The sequence below is a fragment of the Phodopus roborovskii genome, unplaced genomic scaffold (assembly GCF_943737965.1).
Source record: "Phodopus roborovskii unplaced genomic scaffold, PHOROB, whole genome shotgun sequence".
In the NCBI taxonomy this organism is placed as follows: Eukaryota; Metazoa; Chordata; class Mammalia; order Rodentia; family Cricetidae; genus Phodopus; species Phodopus roborovskii.
Window position 1 is genome coordinate 32047296 of NW_026126517.1, and position 19306 is coordinate 32066601.

Here is a 19306-nt window from a genome sequence, read left to right on the forward strand (position 1 = left end):
TATTTTAGAGCCCCAGGAAAAAAATGTAGAGCTGTTTGAAAGATTAGCAGTAAGGGCTAGAAAGTGGTTAAGAGTACTTGATGCTTAGGTCGGGTGACCCGTGTTCAGTTCCCAGCAGTTATGCCAGAGGGTCACAGCTGCCTCTAACTCCAGGTCTAGGGTATCTGACCTCCTTATGCCACATAGGTGGCATACACATATATAAAATCATAAACAAAAAATAAAGTTATATTCTGTAAAAAGCTTGAAAAAAATACATAAAGGTGAAGATTAAAGTAGTTTATATAGAAGGATTCCATTTTTTAGAAGTAGTGTATATATAGAAATAAAGTGAGTAGTAAGCAGTCTTTAATTCATTAAAGTATCTTTTAGTTGATAGCTTTAATTATTCTCATAGTAAAAATTTTCTGCTATTAGCTGTTTTAGTATATTTAACATATACTTATACCAGAGTAATACATAATCAGATGAAGAGTAACCAGTGTGCCCTATGTCTCCACAGGGATTTATTCAGTGGAACTAATAAATGACAGCTTATATGACTGGCATGTCAAACTACACAAGTAAGTGCCTTTTGTGCTGACCTACTTTTTACAATGAAATGTTTGGTTTTTGTTTTTATTTTTTTTCATCAGTTTTATACTTTTATATTCTGGCATTTATTTGGACATTCCTACTCTGGAAGTAGTTGTTAGATTATGAAAGTTAGTTATTTCTGAGTAAAGTCAAGGAGGAAGATGAGTGATGAGTGATAGAGGGGCATAAAGTGTTTTGAGCCAGGGACAATTTACAAACAACGTATTCAGATAACGTGAGACTGTGGTATATTGTTTATGTTTGAAGTAAGGAGATTTAGGCAGTACATATAAAAGAGTTTAAAAAAAATTTACAGTGATTTACTTAACATGGTTTTTATTGATGGTAAATTTCTTTTCCTAAACTTAGTTAAAATATAATTTTAGGAAAGCATATCATCAAAAAGATTTTGAGTTGTTTGAAAAATTATGTGTATCCAACTGTTGTTCTTTGAAATGACTGTTATTTAAAATTCCCTTTTTTCCCAAGGAGCTAGAGCCCATCATGATCCATTTTTTTTTTCTGGGACTGTGGAACACTTTAAAACTTCTGTCTGGAACTTACCTGGGGGCTCTGTTGTCCCTCTTGGACTGGTTCAATTTGAGCTGAATAAGAAAGGTTTTTCTAGCCTTGTTTGAACTGTCTTTTGTTTTGTTATTCTTAGGGTTGACTCTGATAGTCCTTTGCACAGTGATCTTCAGATCTTAAAAGAAAAAGAAGGCATAGAATATATTTTGCTTAACTTCTCTTTTAAGGTAAGAACACTGTAATGGGATTCCATGTTCTTGTAATAGGACTGTGTAATTGACTCAGCAGTCTTGGAGAAAATTTGGTATTATTTGGAAAAAGTAGAAGATATTTATACCCTATAGTTCAGGATCGATGTATCTATTTGTCTGTCTGTCTGTCTATCAGTCATCTATCTAGTGTCTTACTGTGTAGTCTCAGCTGGCCTGGAATTTACTGTCTAGACCAGGGTAGCCTCAAACTCAGAGAGGTCTTCATGCCTCTGCCTCCCAAGTGCTGGGATTAATTGTTGATACTGGGCCTGACTAGTTACAGGAATTTATGAGGCATATATTCCACAAGATATGCATGCTCAGACACATCAAGAAACATAAGCAAGCATGTTCAGAGCAGCATTGTTTGTCCTAACCCCAAATCAAAAATAATCCAAGTTACAGTAGTAAAGTGGAGAGTATGGAATCTATGAGATAAATCTATTGAGAAGATAAATCAGTCTTCCCTACAGTGTTAAGCAGAAGAAACTAGACTGGACTCGTAGTCATTTTGTTTAGTTCCATTTATATAGAGTTCAAAAATTTGTATTCTATAGGATATGCGTTGTCAGCGCAGGTAGGTGAAAATTGGTCCTTTAAATGACATTCTTAGGTATTATAATGGTCTTTAGCCATTAAATGTACATATGCTGAAATTCCATGGGGCAGGAGATCCTGGCACAATTAGGAAAAAAATTCTAGGAAGACTTCTTAGGTAAGCAACAGTGAGAGAAGAAAGCTCAGAAACGCTGAAGTTGGTGCTCATGCCTGGGCAACAGAACAAGAGAGCAGAGGTGTAATCAGTCACTGTACATATTAACGAAAGGAGTTGCTGAGTGGAGAGGGACATCTGCTGTCTTCCTGCTTGCAGACTGTTTTACTGATAGAGTGTTAGTCACATGGATCTCCACTTTACAATAAAATACAGTAAAGGTATCCTGTATATTTATGTTCCTTTCTGAATTTGTTTTACAAGTAATTCTTTTGAAGATGTTAAAAATAAAAGTTAAAAAAGAAGAGTAATGGGCTCTAGAAAAAATGTTAGTGATTTAATGTATAATATGGTAAAATCTAATGATTGAAATTTTTAACTAGATTGAGGTGCTTTGAGGATTTATGTTGATGTGATAATAAGGCATCTCATCGCCATGTTCTGAGTTGAAGAAGTGGATTCATATAGCAGTCATCTTGCAATAACATTGTTTGTCCACATTAGTTTACCCAAGTAACTTTGAATTGTCTCATGCTATTTAAGGATTTGGGGATAAGGGAGCTGGCTATTGGACTTTGGAGAACATGCTGAAAAGCCTGCAGTCTCTGGGATCTGCCCTTTGTGATGTAAACCACATGGAGGGTTTTATTTAAAGGCAGTTGGTCTGTTCAGTTTCTGGTTTTGTCTTAAACACTCATCATGCTTTCAACAGCTCTAGTTGATTGTATGTAGTTGATTTTTGGGAGACTAGTTGGAGGCTTTAATTTTAATCCTAGCAAGAAGTGTATGGTGTTGGTATAGTAGGTAAAATAGGATTTAAGATATATTGAAGGAAGAAAATACATACATTGAAGAATATTTTCTTTACATATAGAATTTGTAAACATCTTTTTTAGTTGAATCCCAGAGCACAGTTTATGGAGAAGTCTCTAAGCTCTGAAGTAGACTTACTTTATGAAACTTAATGTCTTTCTCAAGTAATCAAGAGAGATTTTTATAGTTACTCATTTGGGATCATGTATCAGTGTTTTCATTATACTATTAAAAATTATAGTAGATTTTCAAAGTAGATTCAACAGTCATTAAGTTGGCAGTATGTATGGCAGGCAGATGTCTTTATATCTTGCAGTAGACATCTAAGATGATCCATTTTAGCCATTAGAAACATGCCTGCTCTGTTAGGAAGACTAGATTTTCATAATTTCTATGTTCTTGGGAATCTTGTAAGCAGGCAGGAGAAGTTACTGAAAATATGGTAATTATTTTTCGACTTTTGTCTTCTTGGAAATAATTGGCTGAAGCGTATTTGTTTGTATCTTGCCTCAAAATGAGCTTTTAAAATAGCATTACTTCCCTTTAAATCATGTTGTTTGGACATAATTTCTTTTAGACTCCCTTGGTCTCTTTTCTACAGGAATGGGAAGCCATTTGACCACTCAGCTGCTGTAGGACGTTACTGGCAGCTTTCCTGACCTGGTTGTCAGGGGACTAACGTCTAACATTCTTGACTACTTTATCCACTGTCTGCATGATGTGACATGGCTCTCCACCTTTTTAGGGTTGGAGAAGGGACAGGTTCTCTGACTAGCCTTGGAGTTCTCCAGTTTGTCTAGGGTGTCTGTTCAGTGAGCTATGAGATCCTCCTGTCTGTGCCTCTCCTGTGCTAGAGTCATGGGCATGTACTGACATACCTGGTTTCTTTGTTTCTGAGGTTAGAATTCATGTTCTGTGCTTGTACAGGCATCTCCTCAGCATCACCTTTGACTTTTAATGCAGCTTAGCCATTGTTTTGAAAATCTACCATATGATAGGTGATTTCTACTTGCTGTTTTTTTGTTTGTTTGTTTTGTTTTTGTGTTTGTGTATGTGTGTGTGTTATGCCTCTGGCCCCTTTAGATTTTCTTAAAACTCCCATTTCCCATGTATTAGCTTGGTGATTATATGTCCTCTTACTCATCCATATGTATCCTTGAATTGTCAAAGTTCAGTATTCATCTTTTGCCCTTGTAATCTCATAGCCTTAGAACATTTGAGTTCATGTGCTCAATACATGTATTTACATCCTATACTTGGATCTGGGACCAGACAAATTTGGAATTTTCATGCTTTTTATTCTCCAAGGTTGTAGTTAGCATGATCTTATTCCTGCGTAAAAAATACTGTTGAGTATTTCTTTTTAATACGCTTTGCAGGTGGGAAAAGAGATGTGTTTTTATTTCTTTTTCTTTGAGACAAGGTCTTGCTATGAAGCACAGACTGTCTCAAACTTGTTACTTTCTTCTTGATGGCTGGAGTTACAGGCATGTGCTGCTTTGACTGGCTTTAATTGCATTTTTGAGGAGTATAGATTTTTTTTTTTAGGTTGGCAAGTTGCCAGTTCCTTTCAGCACCTTGGAGATACCTTTCTCATCACCGAAGACTCTAGTCTTTCCTGAAAGTGCTACAGTGGCCAAACCTTGAAGAGTTTTTGAAAAATTCTCATCCAGTTTTCTTGCCCCCTCCTCTTTCTAAGACTCAAATGTCTGATAAACCTTGAGTCTTGTTATTTTCTGCATTTCCCACCTTTTCTACCTTTTTTGGCCTTTCCTAACTTCATTTTGGATGTGTGATGTATTTTTCTATTTACTGAATCTTTTTTTCTTCAGTTTGTTGCATAGTCTCAGTCACCTATTAATTAGGTTCTTCTTGTTGCTATAGCTCCAGATTTCCAGAATCTGGTGGGTTCTGTCTTACTATGCGCAGTTCTGCCGAGGTTTGAATTATTCTTCTCTTACTTCTAGATGTTCAGTTACTCTAACATGCTTGCTGACTCTGGTTTTGTTGTTCTGCTTCTGTCTTCTCATTGTGTTGTCCTTAAGTGTAAGTCTTGTTAAGATGGGCTTATATCTGAAAGATTGAAGAGGAGTTTACAATATTGCATAAGATCTTCCCTGGTGGGAATTAACATTTGCCCTGCTAGCACCTCAGACAGTGGGGACACCTAGAGAATCAGTGATGGAGAGAGCTGAGATCCAGACTTGACTCCCTGACATGGCAGTTGGCTGTTGGTTCCCTCAGGGCCCAGCCTGACTTGCAGAAGGTCCCCAAGCCTTTCTTTGGCGTTTTGCAGTCTACTTCTTGCCTCCCTGGCTGTGGGTCTGCATTCTGCTATTTGCTAACCTCTTCTGTAGTGGGAAGAAAAGACCTCTCCTGGGCCTGCCCACAGCCATGCTACTTGGTGTACAATGTGAGTTAATGTAGCACTGTTATTCTGTCCTGACCTGAGTTCCACATTTGACATTTTTATTTACTTTTTTCTCATCTGCTACTAATTTCACTTTTATGACTTCTATATTGCCAGGTAATATTGCCAGGTAATAGAAGGATACATTTCTTTATTGATTATTTGAAAACCTCCTAAATAATGCAAAATTAAAAATGTTCTTAAAATTAAACTTTTCTAGGATAATTTTCCATTTGATCCTCCATTTGTTCGAGTGGTGTTACCTGTTCTCTCAGGAGGGTAAGTTACATATTTACTTTTTTGTGATCATGTGTGTCAGGGTCCTTTTCAGAACTAGCTGGACTCTGGGAGAGTAGGATTGCTGGACTGCTGCCAAAGATTCTGTGTCATGTAGGTTGAGGGGCCAGAGAATTTACATTTCTAAGATCTTCCCAGATGAAACTGATAGCACTGGCTTGTGCTACATTCACACTGGTACAAGTTAGTTATTTATAAGTAGACATTTTAATGGAGTTTATTTATAGATATTGACCCTTAAGAAATGGGTTTTAGCTGAGTGTGCCTGCTTGTAATCTCAGACTGTTAGAAACCGATGCAAGATTTCCAGTTCCAGGCTAGCCTTGGCTGTACAGATTTATCCATCCACCCATCCTCTAGACATGGATATTAGATAATATAGTCAATATTTATCAAGATCTTGTCTTTTAAAAAAAGCATTTTTCAAATATAAATCATTGAGGATTTCAGGAAAGTTAGTTATTGTAGTTCCCACAGGTCTGTGGGTAATTGGGAAACCTGAGGTGACTGGAGCTGTTCCCAGCATAAATAGTTGTCACTTAGTATAGTTGACTGGTGATACAGCCATACTGAGTTTTATATTGCCTTTTGTAGTTTGGAGGTTATGGGAGGCATGGAAAAGATCAAGTTAATTATGAAATGTTTCATAGTCCCCCATATAGGAATCATTAAGCTGCCTGTAGGGGAGCAGGAGAGATGGCTCAGTTTTAGAGCAGTTGTTTCTCTTTCTAAGGACCTGACTTAGTCCCCAGCACCCATGTGAGGTGGATTCTAGCTACGTATCACTCTGGTTCCAAAGGATTTATCACCCTCTTCTGACTTCTGCAGGCACACGTGCACACACATGAATGAAAATAAATCTTTAAAAAATCCTTTGAGAATTTTCAAGTGAGATGATTCCTATTGTAATAATAAAATCTAAAAATATTGTCTCAGGCTGATATCATCTCTGTGTTTGATTCAGTAATGGGTTACATTTCTGTTAAAGTACTGGTGACTCCTAAAGGTAGACTTCAGAACTTCTTAGACTAGTCTCTTATAATATAGAAATAGATGTGCAAAGCAAATATAGGTATAAATGCTGTTTTTGAGATCATATCCTGCTAGGACTTCTCAGTATAGTTAGAATATAAACTGATGTTGGGATTGCAGAATACTGCAGAATGGCTATAGGGTACAGCTAAACAAACAAACAAAAAATATGTCCTTAAACAAATCTCTGTTTATGTAGTATTCAGTTATTTAGATGTCTGCAGCATCTTTAAGAGTTGGCTTAGCTGATGCCTGCAGCCCAGTCCTTTGCCATATCTCCCAGAATGTTCTGTGCTATATCAATAGGCTTTTTGGACAACAAACTCAAAGGGACTTCTTGGAGACTTGATGTTACTTTCCCACAGAGACACTAAATGACTTCTCCCAGGTCTGTTTTCCACAAAGATGCTAAATAACTTCTTCTAACAATTTCCCCTTCCCTGTGGCATCTCAGAAAATGACTTCCTTTGTTTCCACTGTTTGAGAAGAGTTGCTCTGTCAGAATCCCAAAGTTCTGAGGAATGCACAGCAAAGCTGAAGTAATCCCTTAGGGATCCTACTGCTGCTTTTGGCATGCTATTACAGTGCTGTTCACAGATACTATGAGAATGAATGGAGATCACAAGCTAAGACCATAGAACAAAGATATTTAGAGTTGTGAAGATTCATTTTCTTACCTTTAGACATTCCCTACATGCTTTCATAAAGCATATGACCACTTTTGGAAGGAGACTATTAGGTAACCTAGCCAAATATTTATATACACAAAATAAACAGAGGTTGGAAATATGGTCAATTTTAAACTTTTGTATATCTTGCTCAAAATCCCAGCCTTCACAATTAGTGTTGCTATAACATTATAAATTGTGTAGCAAGTCATCTTTTCCTCCTTCTGGTAAGCATATTTAACCATGAATATTGAATCCATCATTAACTGGTACAGGAAAAGGGAAATAACAATTATAAAAAAATGTTCTAGGAGTAGAAGAGATGGCTCAGTTGGTAAAATGTGTGCTGAGAATCTAGGACTTGAGCTCAGATCTCAAGAACTCACATAAAATCTAGGTATGGTGGCTTGTGCCTATAATCCTAGCACTGAGGAAGTGGAGGCAAGGAGAAATCCTTGAAGCTGGCTGACTAGCCAATTTAGCCAAACTGATGAGCTCCAGGTTCATTGAAAAGACCCTATCTCAAACAATAAGATGGACAGCTGAGATTTACCTCTGGCCTCCATACCGAGATGTGTACATAACACACACACACACACACACCACATATACACAAAAGAAAGGAAAAAGCATTCTAGAGAGATGGATCCTCTATAACAGTACAAAGAATATGGGATGGTGACATGACACTAGTTGAGATCCTGTGCTACTACTGTCTTAGGATCAAGTGACAGAAACCTAAATTGATGTAGAAAGAGGAGCAAAATATGAAAGCCCATGTATTCTGTTCCATTTGTTTGACAGTAATGACTGTAAAGATTTGAAATTGTCCCCAATCTTATGTCCCTAACAACACTTTTATTGTTTTATGTTACCTTTCTTAGTAATGCTTGAGAAGTTAAGGAATATTGATATTTAGAGGACTTTGTATGCTTGTTTTCTTTTTTTGAAGGTATGTGTTGGGTGGAGGAGCATTATGTATGGAACTTCTTACAAAACAGGTAAAATTCATTGTATTTTGAGCTCAGTCCATGTTGGAACAACTTCTGAAAGTAATATTTATTGAAATTTATAATTCACTCAGGATCAGATCTTTAGAACCCAGGATTGTTTGTGAGATCCTAGAAATGGTCCAATATTTTCCTCTTCACTACAAATTTGTTAGCATTGATTTGCTGTCAATGGGGGCCTCTGTGATGTTTTGTTAGATTTTCCAGAGTGGGAATTGTGAAGATCGCTGTGTTTTGTTTTGTTTTTTGTTCCTGTAGGGCTGGAGTAGCGCCTACTCTATAGAATCGGTCATCATGCAGATCAATGCCACCTTGGTGAAAGGCAAGGCCCGAGTGCAGTTTGGAGCAAATAAGGTACTTTGTTCAGAACTCCCCAGACATGCAGAGGTGTCCTCATGCTAGCGTAGGTCACATGTCAGTCATATTTCTGTCTCAATTCTAGTTTTAATAGTTATTTTTACGTCTATGAGTGTTTTACCTGGGTGTATGTGTCTGTGGACCATGTGTGCCTGGTGCCTTCAAAGGCCTGAAGAGGGCATGAGATGAACTACAATTAGAGACAGTTCTGAGTAACCATGTGGGCCATTGGAATTGAACTTGGGTCCTCTCTAAGAACAAATGCTCTTAACTGATGAGCCATCTCTCCAGCCCCCTGTCTCAATTCTTTTTGAGGTACTTTAATTTTCATTTGATTTTCTAGTTTTAGAAAAGTGAAGGTAGGAAACACCGATGTGTAAGAGATGTTCATTGCAGTCGCTTAACCCCACTTAATCTTTGATATTCACAGACATTTAGGTTGAGTTCAATATTGTTAACGAAAGGAAAAAGCCTGAGTGTACTTTGATTTTTCTCTAAACTGAGGCCATGTTAGCATCACTAATTTTCAGTGAAAGTATACACTAGCTTTTTAACCCTTTTGATAATCTACGAGAAATATTCTGTTGTCTTCATTTTATGGATGAAGACACAGGGTGGATAACTCTTGAGTTCATGGGGGCAAAACAAGGGTTTCAGCCAGGGAGGTGGAGTCTGTGCATTTGCTGAGTTGTGTGCTGAATTTACTTACTGTACTAGAAGGGTTCTTCCAGGTGAAAGTGTAGCCATTCATAGAGATTTCTATGATTGTTGTTTTTTAAAAAACCTTTGTGTGACGTAAATAACCTTGATCTGATGATTTTTAAACAGTGAATGTTTTCCCTAAAGTTAAAGTTCTCTGTGAATTTGCATTGTTTGTTCAAGTAGCTTAAAACTTAAAACTTAGATATATACTCATACTGCACTTGAAATTATGAGTCTTTTTTTTTTTAAAGAAAGTTAATCCACAAAGAAAGCAAAAATATTTAAAGGTCATTTTAAAAAATCATTATTTGGGATGATAATGTTGCTTTAACTGTTTTAACAGCAGTTTGTTTGTACTGGGACGAAATGCTGTTTGTTTAAAATCCATAAGTTAGACTATTCACCAGTGTTCGAGAATTTATATCGAACCAGAATTTGTTAACCAATATATGTGAATCTGTGCTTTTATTTTAATGTAACAATAAAATGGTTATGTAATATAGCCTGAAAACTTTTAAAGGATAAAATATATGCTTCCTCACGCAAACTTCTTAAAGCAGATAACATCACAAAAACCTGAGATGGTAGTTTGTAATTTTGAATGTCTAGAGAAATAAATACACTAGGCATTACCATGTCCCAGTATTCAGTGCTTTCTCCTAATACCTATGCATATATAGAATTTGATGTTAAATTTAATAATTAAAAAAATTACCATGTTTTTCATTTTTAGAAGAGAAAAGAAAATCGGAAGGGCATATAACAGTGATTTCTTTCTTTTTTTGAATAATTGAAACTTTGTCAGTACACTGTGCAGACTTCTCTTGAGAGATGTGTATCAAATACAGTGGGCCAGGGTAATTTAAGTCCTCTAGTTTTGAAATTCTAGAACACCAGTATTCTTTATTCAGTGCTATAAATCTTAGATTCCATTTCAATTACTCTAAAGCTACATGTTTTCTATGATATGCAGTTTTCTTGGCAAGTAAGAAAAAAAGCATTATCCATCAGACTCTGAGTCAGGCTGTTGTGTACTTACGTATATTGAAACATTCATACATGGCGTACACTAAGATATCTTTTTGCAGTTTTATTATGTAAATCATAGCCGCTAAGATGGCTGTGATGACATATAGCAGATAGGATCTTTTGGGACCATCATCCTGTGTGTTGGTTTTTGTTCATGGTTGACACATGCGGTTAGTTGTAGCACGAATAATAAAAAGCCAGAGACAGATACTGGGGTTAAACCTGAAGATCAGAAAAGCAAAGCAGCTACTAGAGAGTTCTCACCTCCACCAACACTCAGACCAAAGGGCTGATCCTGTCCTCAGACTGCACTGAGCTCCTGTCTCCTCCCACCTATGTTCCTCTCTAGTGCTGAGATTGCCTTTGTGTGAGCTCTGTTTCTCTTTAGACTGGATCAATTTCGTGGAGCTTAGTGTGGCCTTGAACTAACAGAGATCTGTCTGCCTCTGTCTGATTAAAGGTGTGGCTAGCTTTGTACACTGTTCTTCAGGCAAGCTTTATTTGTTTATCATAAACAAAATATTATGCATGTTGGTGCATTAGAAGGTGAATTCAGTGAAATTGTAAGGTAAAACATCACTCTTTTTTTAATTAAAAAATATTGTCAGTTAATAAAGTGGAAACTTTGCACAATATAATAGAAGTTTCATATTCCTGAATTCTAAACCCTGCAGGGAATAGTGTAAACATTAACTTTTTAAAAAAAAAAAAAAATCACAAAAGCCTGACCTGGTGTTGCATGCCTGTGATTGTAGAAGTTGGGATGCTGAATCAAAGCAACTCCACAGAGGTGTCTGATTACCACATCCAATAATCAATATTTTAAATAGTGCTGTGGATTTGTGTGTGCATGTGTATGCAGTGGTGATAGCAATGGGGAGGAAAGGAGAGCTGTGTAAATATGTTTGTATCAGTGTAGACTGTCTTGGGAAGAACATTCAAATGCCAATAGCTGTTGTTTCTGATAAGGGGGTTTTGAAATACTGGTGTGGTCAGGGTAGAGATGAGATTTGAATTTTGTGTTCTTTAATTTTTTGCCATATATTTATTATTTCTACTTGGTCTTAGTAAAAAAGCCAAAAATATGATATTTTAAATGATATTGTCAGCTATTAGCTCAAAGTAATTGAATGTGTGTGCTTTCAAAAAGCTGAATTAACTGAGATAAATTTACACATATGCCAGAAAACAGTTCCTCTCAGCAGACATGATCAAGGTCAGGTTGTCTGAATAGGCTGAGAACTTGGTAGCGCTGTACAGGCAGGAGCTTGTGGAGAGGTGGAAGTACAGTCAGTCATTTGTCAGCTCCCACACTTCCCGACAGTGCTTAGCCAGCAGGAGTGAGAACAAGCTATGACCTTAGAAAGATGGCAGCTACGTTGTTGCCAAGTTGTTTCCAATTCAATTACTAGGAAATAAAAGCTGTAGCATTAATTTGAGGTTATATAAGTAATAAATTCTTCCAGGGTGTACTGGCTTGTTCATGGAAAGGCAGTCCCTAGCACTTGGGAAGCTAAGGATGGAGGATTGCAAATCTGAGGTCAGCTGGACTACACCATGAATTTTAGGCTCAACTGGGCTGTAGAAGGCGATCCTATCTCCAAAAACATAAATAAAGCAAGCTAATACTCTTAAGTGAGCATGTAACAGAGGGAGTATTAGTGAATGATAGTGAAATCCTCGAGCACATAGCCTTCAGGGCAGTGCTGATCTTGTTTCTACACTCAGGACAGGCATCCTTCTGTTGCTGTCATGCTCCTGCAGATCCCTGAGTAGTGCTCACACCCAGGAGAGATGTGTTTTTCTTCCATCTTTTCTGGTGCCAGGGAGTGACTAAGCAGCCTAGTTTTGTATTTATAAGTGAGCCAAGTTGCAGTGCCAAATAGAAGAATCTTGATCTCACAGGCTGTTATGGTTCCATGTTAGCTGGAGTCACAGCTCTCACAAAAGCAGAAAAGTGCTTCTAGCTGAAGCTTATAGGCCTCCCAAAGATTAACATCAAACAAACGGAGTTAAAGATCACATCTAGGCCACTCAGGCCTAAGACAATAGGGGTAAGGGCCACAGTTATAGCTTAGTGGTGGAGTGCTTACTTAGCATGTGTTCAATCCCCAATACCACAAAATACAAAATACAAAACCAACACAAAATAGAGACTTTAGTCATGTCAGAGCTGGAAAATGGAAGCTGGGTACATGGTCACATGCCTATCACCCCAGCACTTAGAAGATGGAGGCAGGAAAATCAGAGGTTCAAGTTCATTTTTGGCTACATAGTGAGTCCATGAGACCCTATCTCAAACTACATGAGACCCTATCTCAAAAAAACAAAGAAAAGAAAACATTTAAAAAGGGAATGGTGTTGAGAGAGATCTGAAGAATTTAACAGCACATACAGAATAGCATAAAATTGGGGAGAAAAACCCTGATAAACACAGGGAGCCTATAGTGAAGCACTTGAGCAAGGCCTCAGCGTTGCAAAAGCTTGTTCTTGATGCAGCAGCTCTATGCTAGATGGTTTTTGCCAGTACTTGGCAATTACAGGGTGTGTCTTTGGACAAGAGCTGTGCATGAATGTCTTAGCAAAATCTTTCAAGAGAGGTACAGGATCGTCCTTCCGCAGTTTCTCACTCAGAGGAGAGGACTGAAGAAAGGCAAGTGTGCTGTCCACCCATTCCCCAGTCCTTGCCCATAGCAATCAGATGCAACAGGGGCAGGAACTCGGTTTATTGCATCAAGCAGGGACTTATATAGGTTGGAGTATTGGAGTAGGGGGAAGGAATCTTATGATGGGGTAAGGTGACATGAAGAAAAAGAGGCAATAATATTCCTCTAAGCTAGGTGTTAGCTAGGCAGGGGGCAGTCTTACATCAGGCCTTGCTGAGTCACTCCCACGTGGAGGTTACAGGCCAAAGACTGGTTGCCAAACTTTAGCCAGGCTCAGGAAGTTCCACTAGGCCTCGCGCCCAGGCCTCTTTAGGCCCAACAAAAGGTGTACAAGAAATTAGTAAATGTAGCTAACTCTAGTAGGGGTAGCGGGGATGGGAAGGGCGACTGTTTCTATATTGTGTTGTTGTTCTGCACTGTGTATTTGTCAATGCAACAAGTTGTATGATATGCTTCTGTAGGTGGGGCACTGAGTGCGTGTCTGATAATAACTGAAGTTAAGGTGTAAGCCATTCATGCTTATGGAACAAAATTCTGTCTGAACTTGGCTCCCTAGAGAAAATTCTTTATTTTAACCTAAAGAGGTAACTGTGTGACAATTGTGGGCATTCTTTATATTTCTAACTACATATATTTAGATGCATGGTTCCTGAGTCAGTGTCTTCTGAACTGAAAGCAGCATCTCATCCCTTTTGATGTAAGGAGAAGGAAGCGTTGGGATGTTATTACCACTGTGTTTCCATTAACTTGATCTGACAGTGTGGAGACACACTAGGACTATAAACCTACCTGCTTGACCAGTGGTAGGAAGACTTTAAAACAAAAACTCTGAAGTTTGTGGGGTTTTAGTGAAGTGCAATTTTGGTTTTGTTATTCCTATAAAATTGTAGCAAATATGGAAAGTTAATAACACAAATTCTCTGGGAAATGAAAATATCCTTTTAAGTACAGTAATGAAGTGTCCATAAATTTACTCTGGTTTTCATCTGCCACAGTTTTGACTTAATAATGTGTATTCTTTTTCAGAATCAGTATAATCTAGCACGGGCCCAACAGTCATATAATTCCATTGTACAGATACATGAGAAAAATGGTATGTTTAATTCAAGAAGTACTTTTTGCCATTCTTGAAGTTGTATACAGCATGCCTGTGTTTGCCTTGACCAATCCTGTGTTTTTGTCTTACATATTTTTTAATTAAATACTGTTAATTACAGTGGAAAAAAAACTTTTGCTGTATTCATAATCTTGCAACAAATCTTAACACTGCTTCTTTCTGTGCCCTGAAGACTTGCCCTAAGTGCCTTTGAGAGCCAAGAATTTAATTTAATGGATAAATCCCTTTGCTCACTTGAACTGTATTCTGCTATTTATTTATTTATTTATTTATTTATTTATTTAGGGACAGGGTTTCTCTGTGTACCTTTTAGATCAGGCTTGCCTCAAACTCACAGAGACCCGCCTGCCTCTGCTAGAATTAAAGGTGTTTAAAGATCGAAACTCTCACTGTAGTTGAGCAATTTAACAGGATCGTGACCATCTGCTTCTGAAACATCTTCAGATTTGTAGATTTGATAGCCTTCTCTTCCTAACTCCCTCAGGATCTAACCCAGAACCTCACTAGGCAAAAACATTCTACTACTGAGACACAGATTGTTTAGTCACCTGCTGTGCCCTTGCTCTTGCTTTGCTTCCCCACAACCCCTCCCTCCCTCCCTCCTGCCCTCCCTCCCTCCCTCCCTCTCCTCTCTCCCCTCTGTCTTTTTGTCTCTCATTTCACTTTTTGAGATAGGAATTCACTCTGCAGCCCAGGCAGGCCTTGAGTTTTGAACCCTTCTGTTTCAGTGTCCTCAGTAGCTGGGATTACAGGTCTGTGTCACCTGTCTTGGAAAACCTATTTGCAAGTGCCATTTATGTTCCTAGTTCTGTGGCCTTAAACACATGATTTATTTTAGATTTATTTGTGATTTATTTACAAAAGAAATATTTGTTTTGTGTGTATGTGTTTTCCAGCACACACTTTGTGTGGGTTCTGGTAATCAAACGTCGGTTGTCTGGCTCGGTGGCAAATGCCTTCACCCACTGAGCCATTTACCAGCGCCTGTGATCTCTTTTTGCCCCAGTTTCCTCATCAGTTGGCAAAGTGTCTCTTGGTAAACATGAGGAACAAGAATAGTGCCTATGCAGAGCACTCTGTAACCAAGTGCCCTGAACAAAGAATTCATTGTAGCGATGGGAGGGAAGCTAATGCTCTTTTGTGCAGATTCGATACCCTAAGGAAGTAGTTTTCCTTAGGGTGCGTATCTGTAGTAAATGGTCTTAACTTTCTAGAACTGTGTTAGGTAGGCTGGGAGTTAACCATGCAAACATGAGGCCCTGTGTTTATTCCCAGACTCATATGAAAATCCAGGTGTGACAGTAAATGCTTCTGATTCCACCTCTGAGGAGACACAGAAGGGAAGGAAGGATCTGGGGCTCTGTAGCCAGCCTGTGTGAATTATTGAGCTCTAGGTTAAAACCCTATCTCAAAAAGGGAGAGCAATTGTGGAAGACATAGAATGCTTACCTCTGGCCTATGCACATTCAAATGTAGGGCTACACACATATGTATGCTAGTTTATAAGTTTAGATTTGTGTCTTACACTGAGTGTTATTTTAATGACAGTGCCAACTTGCCACTTTCTCAGTGGTTCCTTTTAGAAATAGTTTTCAAAACCAAATTTTGAAGCTTTAAAAGAAAATGTTACAAAGTGAGGTCAGGCCCAGGCTTTCATTAATAACCATTTCTAGTATTTCAGATGAGTATGTTCTGCTTTGTACCAGGCATGACTGAGCATCCTATGACTGAGCATTTCTATGAGAGTTTAGATTTGTATGGAATATGAACAGCAATCATGTTTGTGCCCTTTTCCTTTTTCTTTTAAATAATTATTTGTATTTTATGTATATTGGTGTTTTGCCCAATTGTATGTCTGTGTGAGGTTATTGAATCCCCTGGGACAGGAATTACAGACAGTTTTGAGCTGCCATGTGGGTGCTGGGAATATAGCGTGGGTCCTCTGGGAGAGCAGCCAGTGCTCTTAATCACTGGTCCATCTCTCCAGCCCTCCTTTCCTTTTTCTTTCTTAAGGCAAACCCTGCAATTGGCATTTGAAGATGTTTATAGAAAGTGTGTGTGAGTGTGCATTGATGAAAGAGCAGTGGATTCAGAATCAGAAAGAGCGTTTCTAGGTTCCAGAGTTTTACATGTTTTTATTTGTTTTAAATTGATAAATAAAATTGTATTAATCATATGTAACTTGATGTTTGGACATACATTATGACATTACTAACTCTGTGATGGACTGCCTTGCATAGCTAGAATTTTAATGCACTTTAGCTACCAATGTTTCTTTAATTCTAATTGCCAGCTTTCTTTTAAATACAAAATTGAAATGGAAGGTTAGCATTAGACTAGTTATTCCATACTGTCACTGATTATGAACAGAATAACAACTGTTCATAAAGAGATGTTGAAAACAAGTGTGCTTTATTCATAAGCATTGACTTGATACTGTGAACATATCAGAATGCTGGGTTCATAACCAAAAAGCAAGTTTTAAGGTTCTATATTAGTGTTAAATAGCAGAGTTGTAAGTAGAGACAGGATCTGATCTCAGTAGTGCCTTTTCCTAGGCTTCAGGGATTGAAGTAGTTAATGTTTTTCTCTATTTTTTCAGGCTGGTACACACCTCCAAAGGAAGATGGCTAACTGCACTGACATAAGTCTGGACCAATGTTGCTTTAAAGAAAATCGTTCCAACGTGCAGACATAAGCTTTTGAGTGCCCTATAACAGCAGTACCGAAGACATTAGCTAATAGATCATTTAGTGGATAATCTGTCAACTGACATCCAGATACAGCCTTTTCATTTTTCTCACTTTAGGTATCTTGGACTGAACAGTGGGGCCTTTACTGTATTTTTCCTGATAAGTATACACAGTAGCCACTCCCTACCACCTCTTTCTTGAAAAGTGAAATCAAAGCAAGCAGGGAAGTCCACATAAGTTTACTGCAGCTGTGAATTTACAGTTACCTTCCTATATTGAGCCTATGGGGTATGAAGATTTGCAAAATCCTGTTCATTTAGAGCCAATAAAAGTTAACTGATGGTCAATACTGGTTTAGGAATTTTAGGTCTTCTCAACCATAGCATTTTTCAGGTCTGAAATCTTTTTATTGCCAAAATTATGACAGGAAGCCTCTTCATTAAATTGTTAACTTTTTCATGTTTGCGTGAAGGTTTGAACTGTTTCTGGAAGTATGATCTTAGTTGTATTGTATCATATTAGGTAAAGCAAAATGAGCCAGCCATTTGTGAGCAGTAATTTCCACTGGGGTGACAGAGTCCTGCTGGGCTGAACATTACTTGGGAAGAGCCACAGTGTAGAGCCTAGCCTGAAGGTCTAAAATATGAGGTCATTTTACCTTTCCACTTATTAACGGGGTGTTGCAATTGTTGATAAACTAATACACTTGTGAAGTGATTGGCACAAAGACAGATTCCTTGAGCAAAAATATAAAAAATAGCTAAATTGGAGACCCTGAATTTTTTGCTATAGTCATATGGTGGCTTTTACATCAAAAGACCAGTAGGAATTCAGCATATGTTAATTCTTTTATAAAATGTGACACAAATCAATGTATTTTCCATTTTATTGCCTTACCTGAATCAGCCCTCTTTGGTTGGTAATATTTTTTTAATCCAAACTTTGATTTAAATATAAATTCCAGTTATTAAGCACTTTTGAAAAGAAACCCAGAAGCACATTTTCCTGCACAAACCAGTACAAAGTTTGTTTTCTTTTTGTTGTTGTTGTTGTTGTTTTTTAAGACAGGGTTTCTCTGTGTAACAGCTCTGGCTGTCCTGGAATGTGCTTTGTAGACCAGTCTAGCTTGGAACTTACAAAGGAGTGCTGGAATTAAGGCATGTGCCGCCACCACCCAGTTCAAAAGATACACACACACACACACACACACACACACACACATTTGGTTTGAGATTCATTTTTTTTTTTAAACCAAATTCAGGAAACTTGGCACTTGTGCATTTTGTGTGTGTCTTTAATTTCTCATGATTCTATTCCATTGGTTAAGAGGACAGGACAGGTTAAGGTACCTGGTATTCTCACTCATTTGGTTCCCTTTAAATAAGTGATCACCAGTGCTCAGATAACAAGTGACAAGGCAGAATTCTTCAAAGCATCAGAAAGTTCCTTAAGCCTAAGGCAAAATCTTGAATGCATTATTGAATTCTTTAGTATCCTAATGGCTAGCAGAATGACAGCTGCACATTTGGCATGCTTTGTCTTTTGGATTTTATTTTTCATTGCAGATTTATTTGGCAATGTACAGTAAATTTTGTAAACTTGCATCAAGTTTATGAATAAAGAACCATTTAAAAATCGCTTTGTCACCTTTCCCTCGTAAGAAATGCTATGATTCAGGTGTCTTTAGGCTCTATTGAATATCTAGTGTAGGGTATTTAAGAGAAGATGGGTGTGGGAAAGTTTCAGTGTTGGAGATGAAGATTAAGAGAGGTAGGGAACCTAGAATTGGTATGTACATACATAGTGCACACAGTTTTTCTTTAGCCATCCCCCTTATATTCTTTAAATTCAGATACATGTGGGTTTGGTTTTATTGTTGGTGGTTTTGTTTTTTGTTTTTGACTGTCCCACTCTGCAGCTCAGACTGGCTGGCTGGCAACTTGTTGCTCAAGTGCTATTTTAATTAATATTACTAATTTTCTCAGAATACTCCTGGCAGGCTCCCTCTTTTATATTCATGGCCCTTATAAATACACCACTATCAGTATATCTCTTAAGACCCGAGGAAAGAAAATTCTAGGCTCAGTATGTTTGGATAATAATCTTTTTCTCTCCTTGATTGAAATTTCCTATGCCAGTTTCATCTTTGGTTTTAATGTTTTGTGTCGATGCCATCCACCCTACTGCATTAAGAAACAGTGGTCTTCTTTGAAGATCCCCTTAGGTGTGGAAAATCTAAAGCAGTCCTCCTTAAACACACAGGCCTCACTTTTCCCTAGTCTTCATGACAGGTTGCTCTATTTGTAATGAATCCATAGAGTAGTTCGGGGCCAGTAGTCCTGAAAATAGGACTTGAGGATTCTCGGGGACCCTGAAACCTGCTGGGGTTTTATTAACAGTGGGATTTAGGGAGACTGTATGACATCCATGTGTTTGCTATTAAGT

The 19306-nt window shown here is 37.9% G+C and overlaps 1 protein-coding gene across 2 annotated transcripts in view; it reads left to right on the top strand.

Annotated features, from left to right (window-relative positions):
* Window positions 1–18498, top strand: part of Ube2q2 (ubiquitin conjugating enzyme E2 Q2) — a 57913-nt gene extending 39415 nt beyond the window's left edge. For both annotated transcript variants that reach the window (XM_051197510.1, XM_051197508.1), the window contains 7 exons: window positions 503–563; window positions 1241–1331; window positions 5511–5569; window positions 8240–8288; window positions 8556–8651; window positions 14078–14144; window positions 16771–18498. In XM_051197510.1, the coding sequence (XP_051053467.1) occupies window positions 503–563; window positions 1241–1331; window positions 5511–5569; window positions 8240–8288; window positions 8556–8651; window positions 14078–14144; window positions 16771–16802 (455 nt within the window). In that variant the 3' untranslated portion in view covers window positions 16803–18498. The remainder of the gene's footprint in view (window positions 1–502; window positions 564–1240; window positions 1332–5510; window positions 5570–8239; window positions 8289–8555; window positions 8652–14077; window positions 14145–16770) is intronic.
* The last annotated feature ends 808 nt before the right edge of the window (window positions 18499–19306 follow it).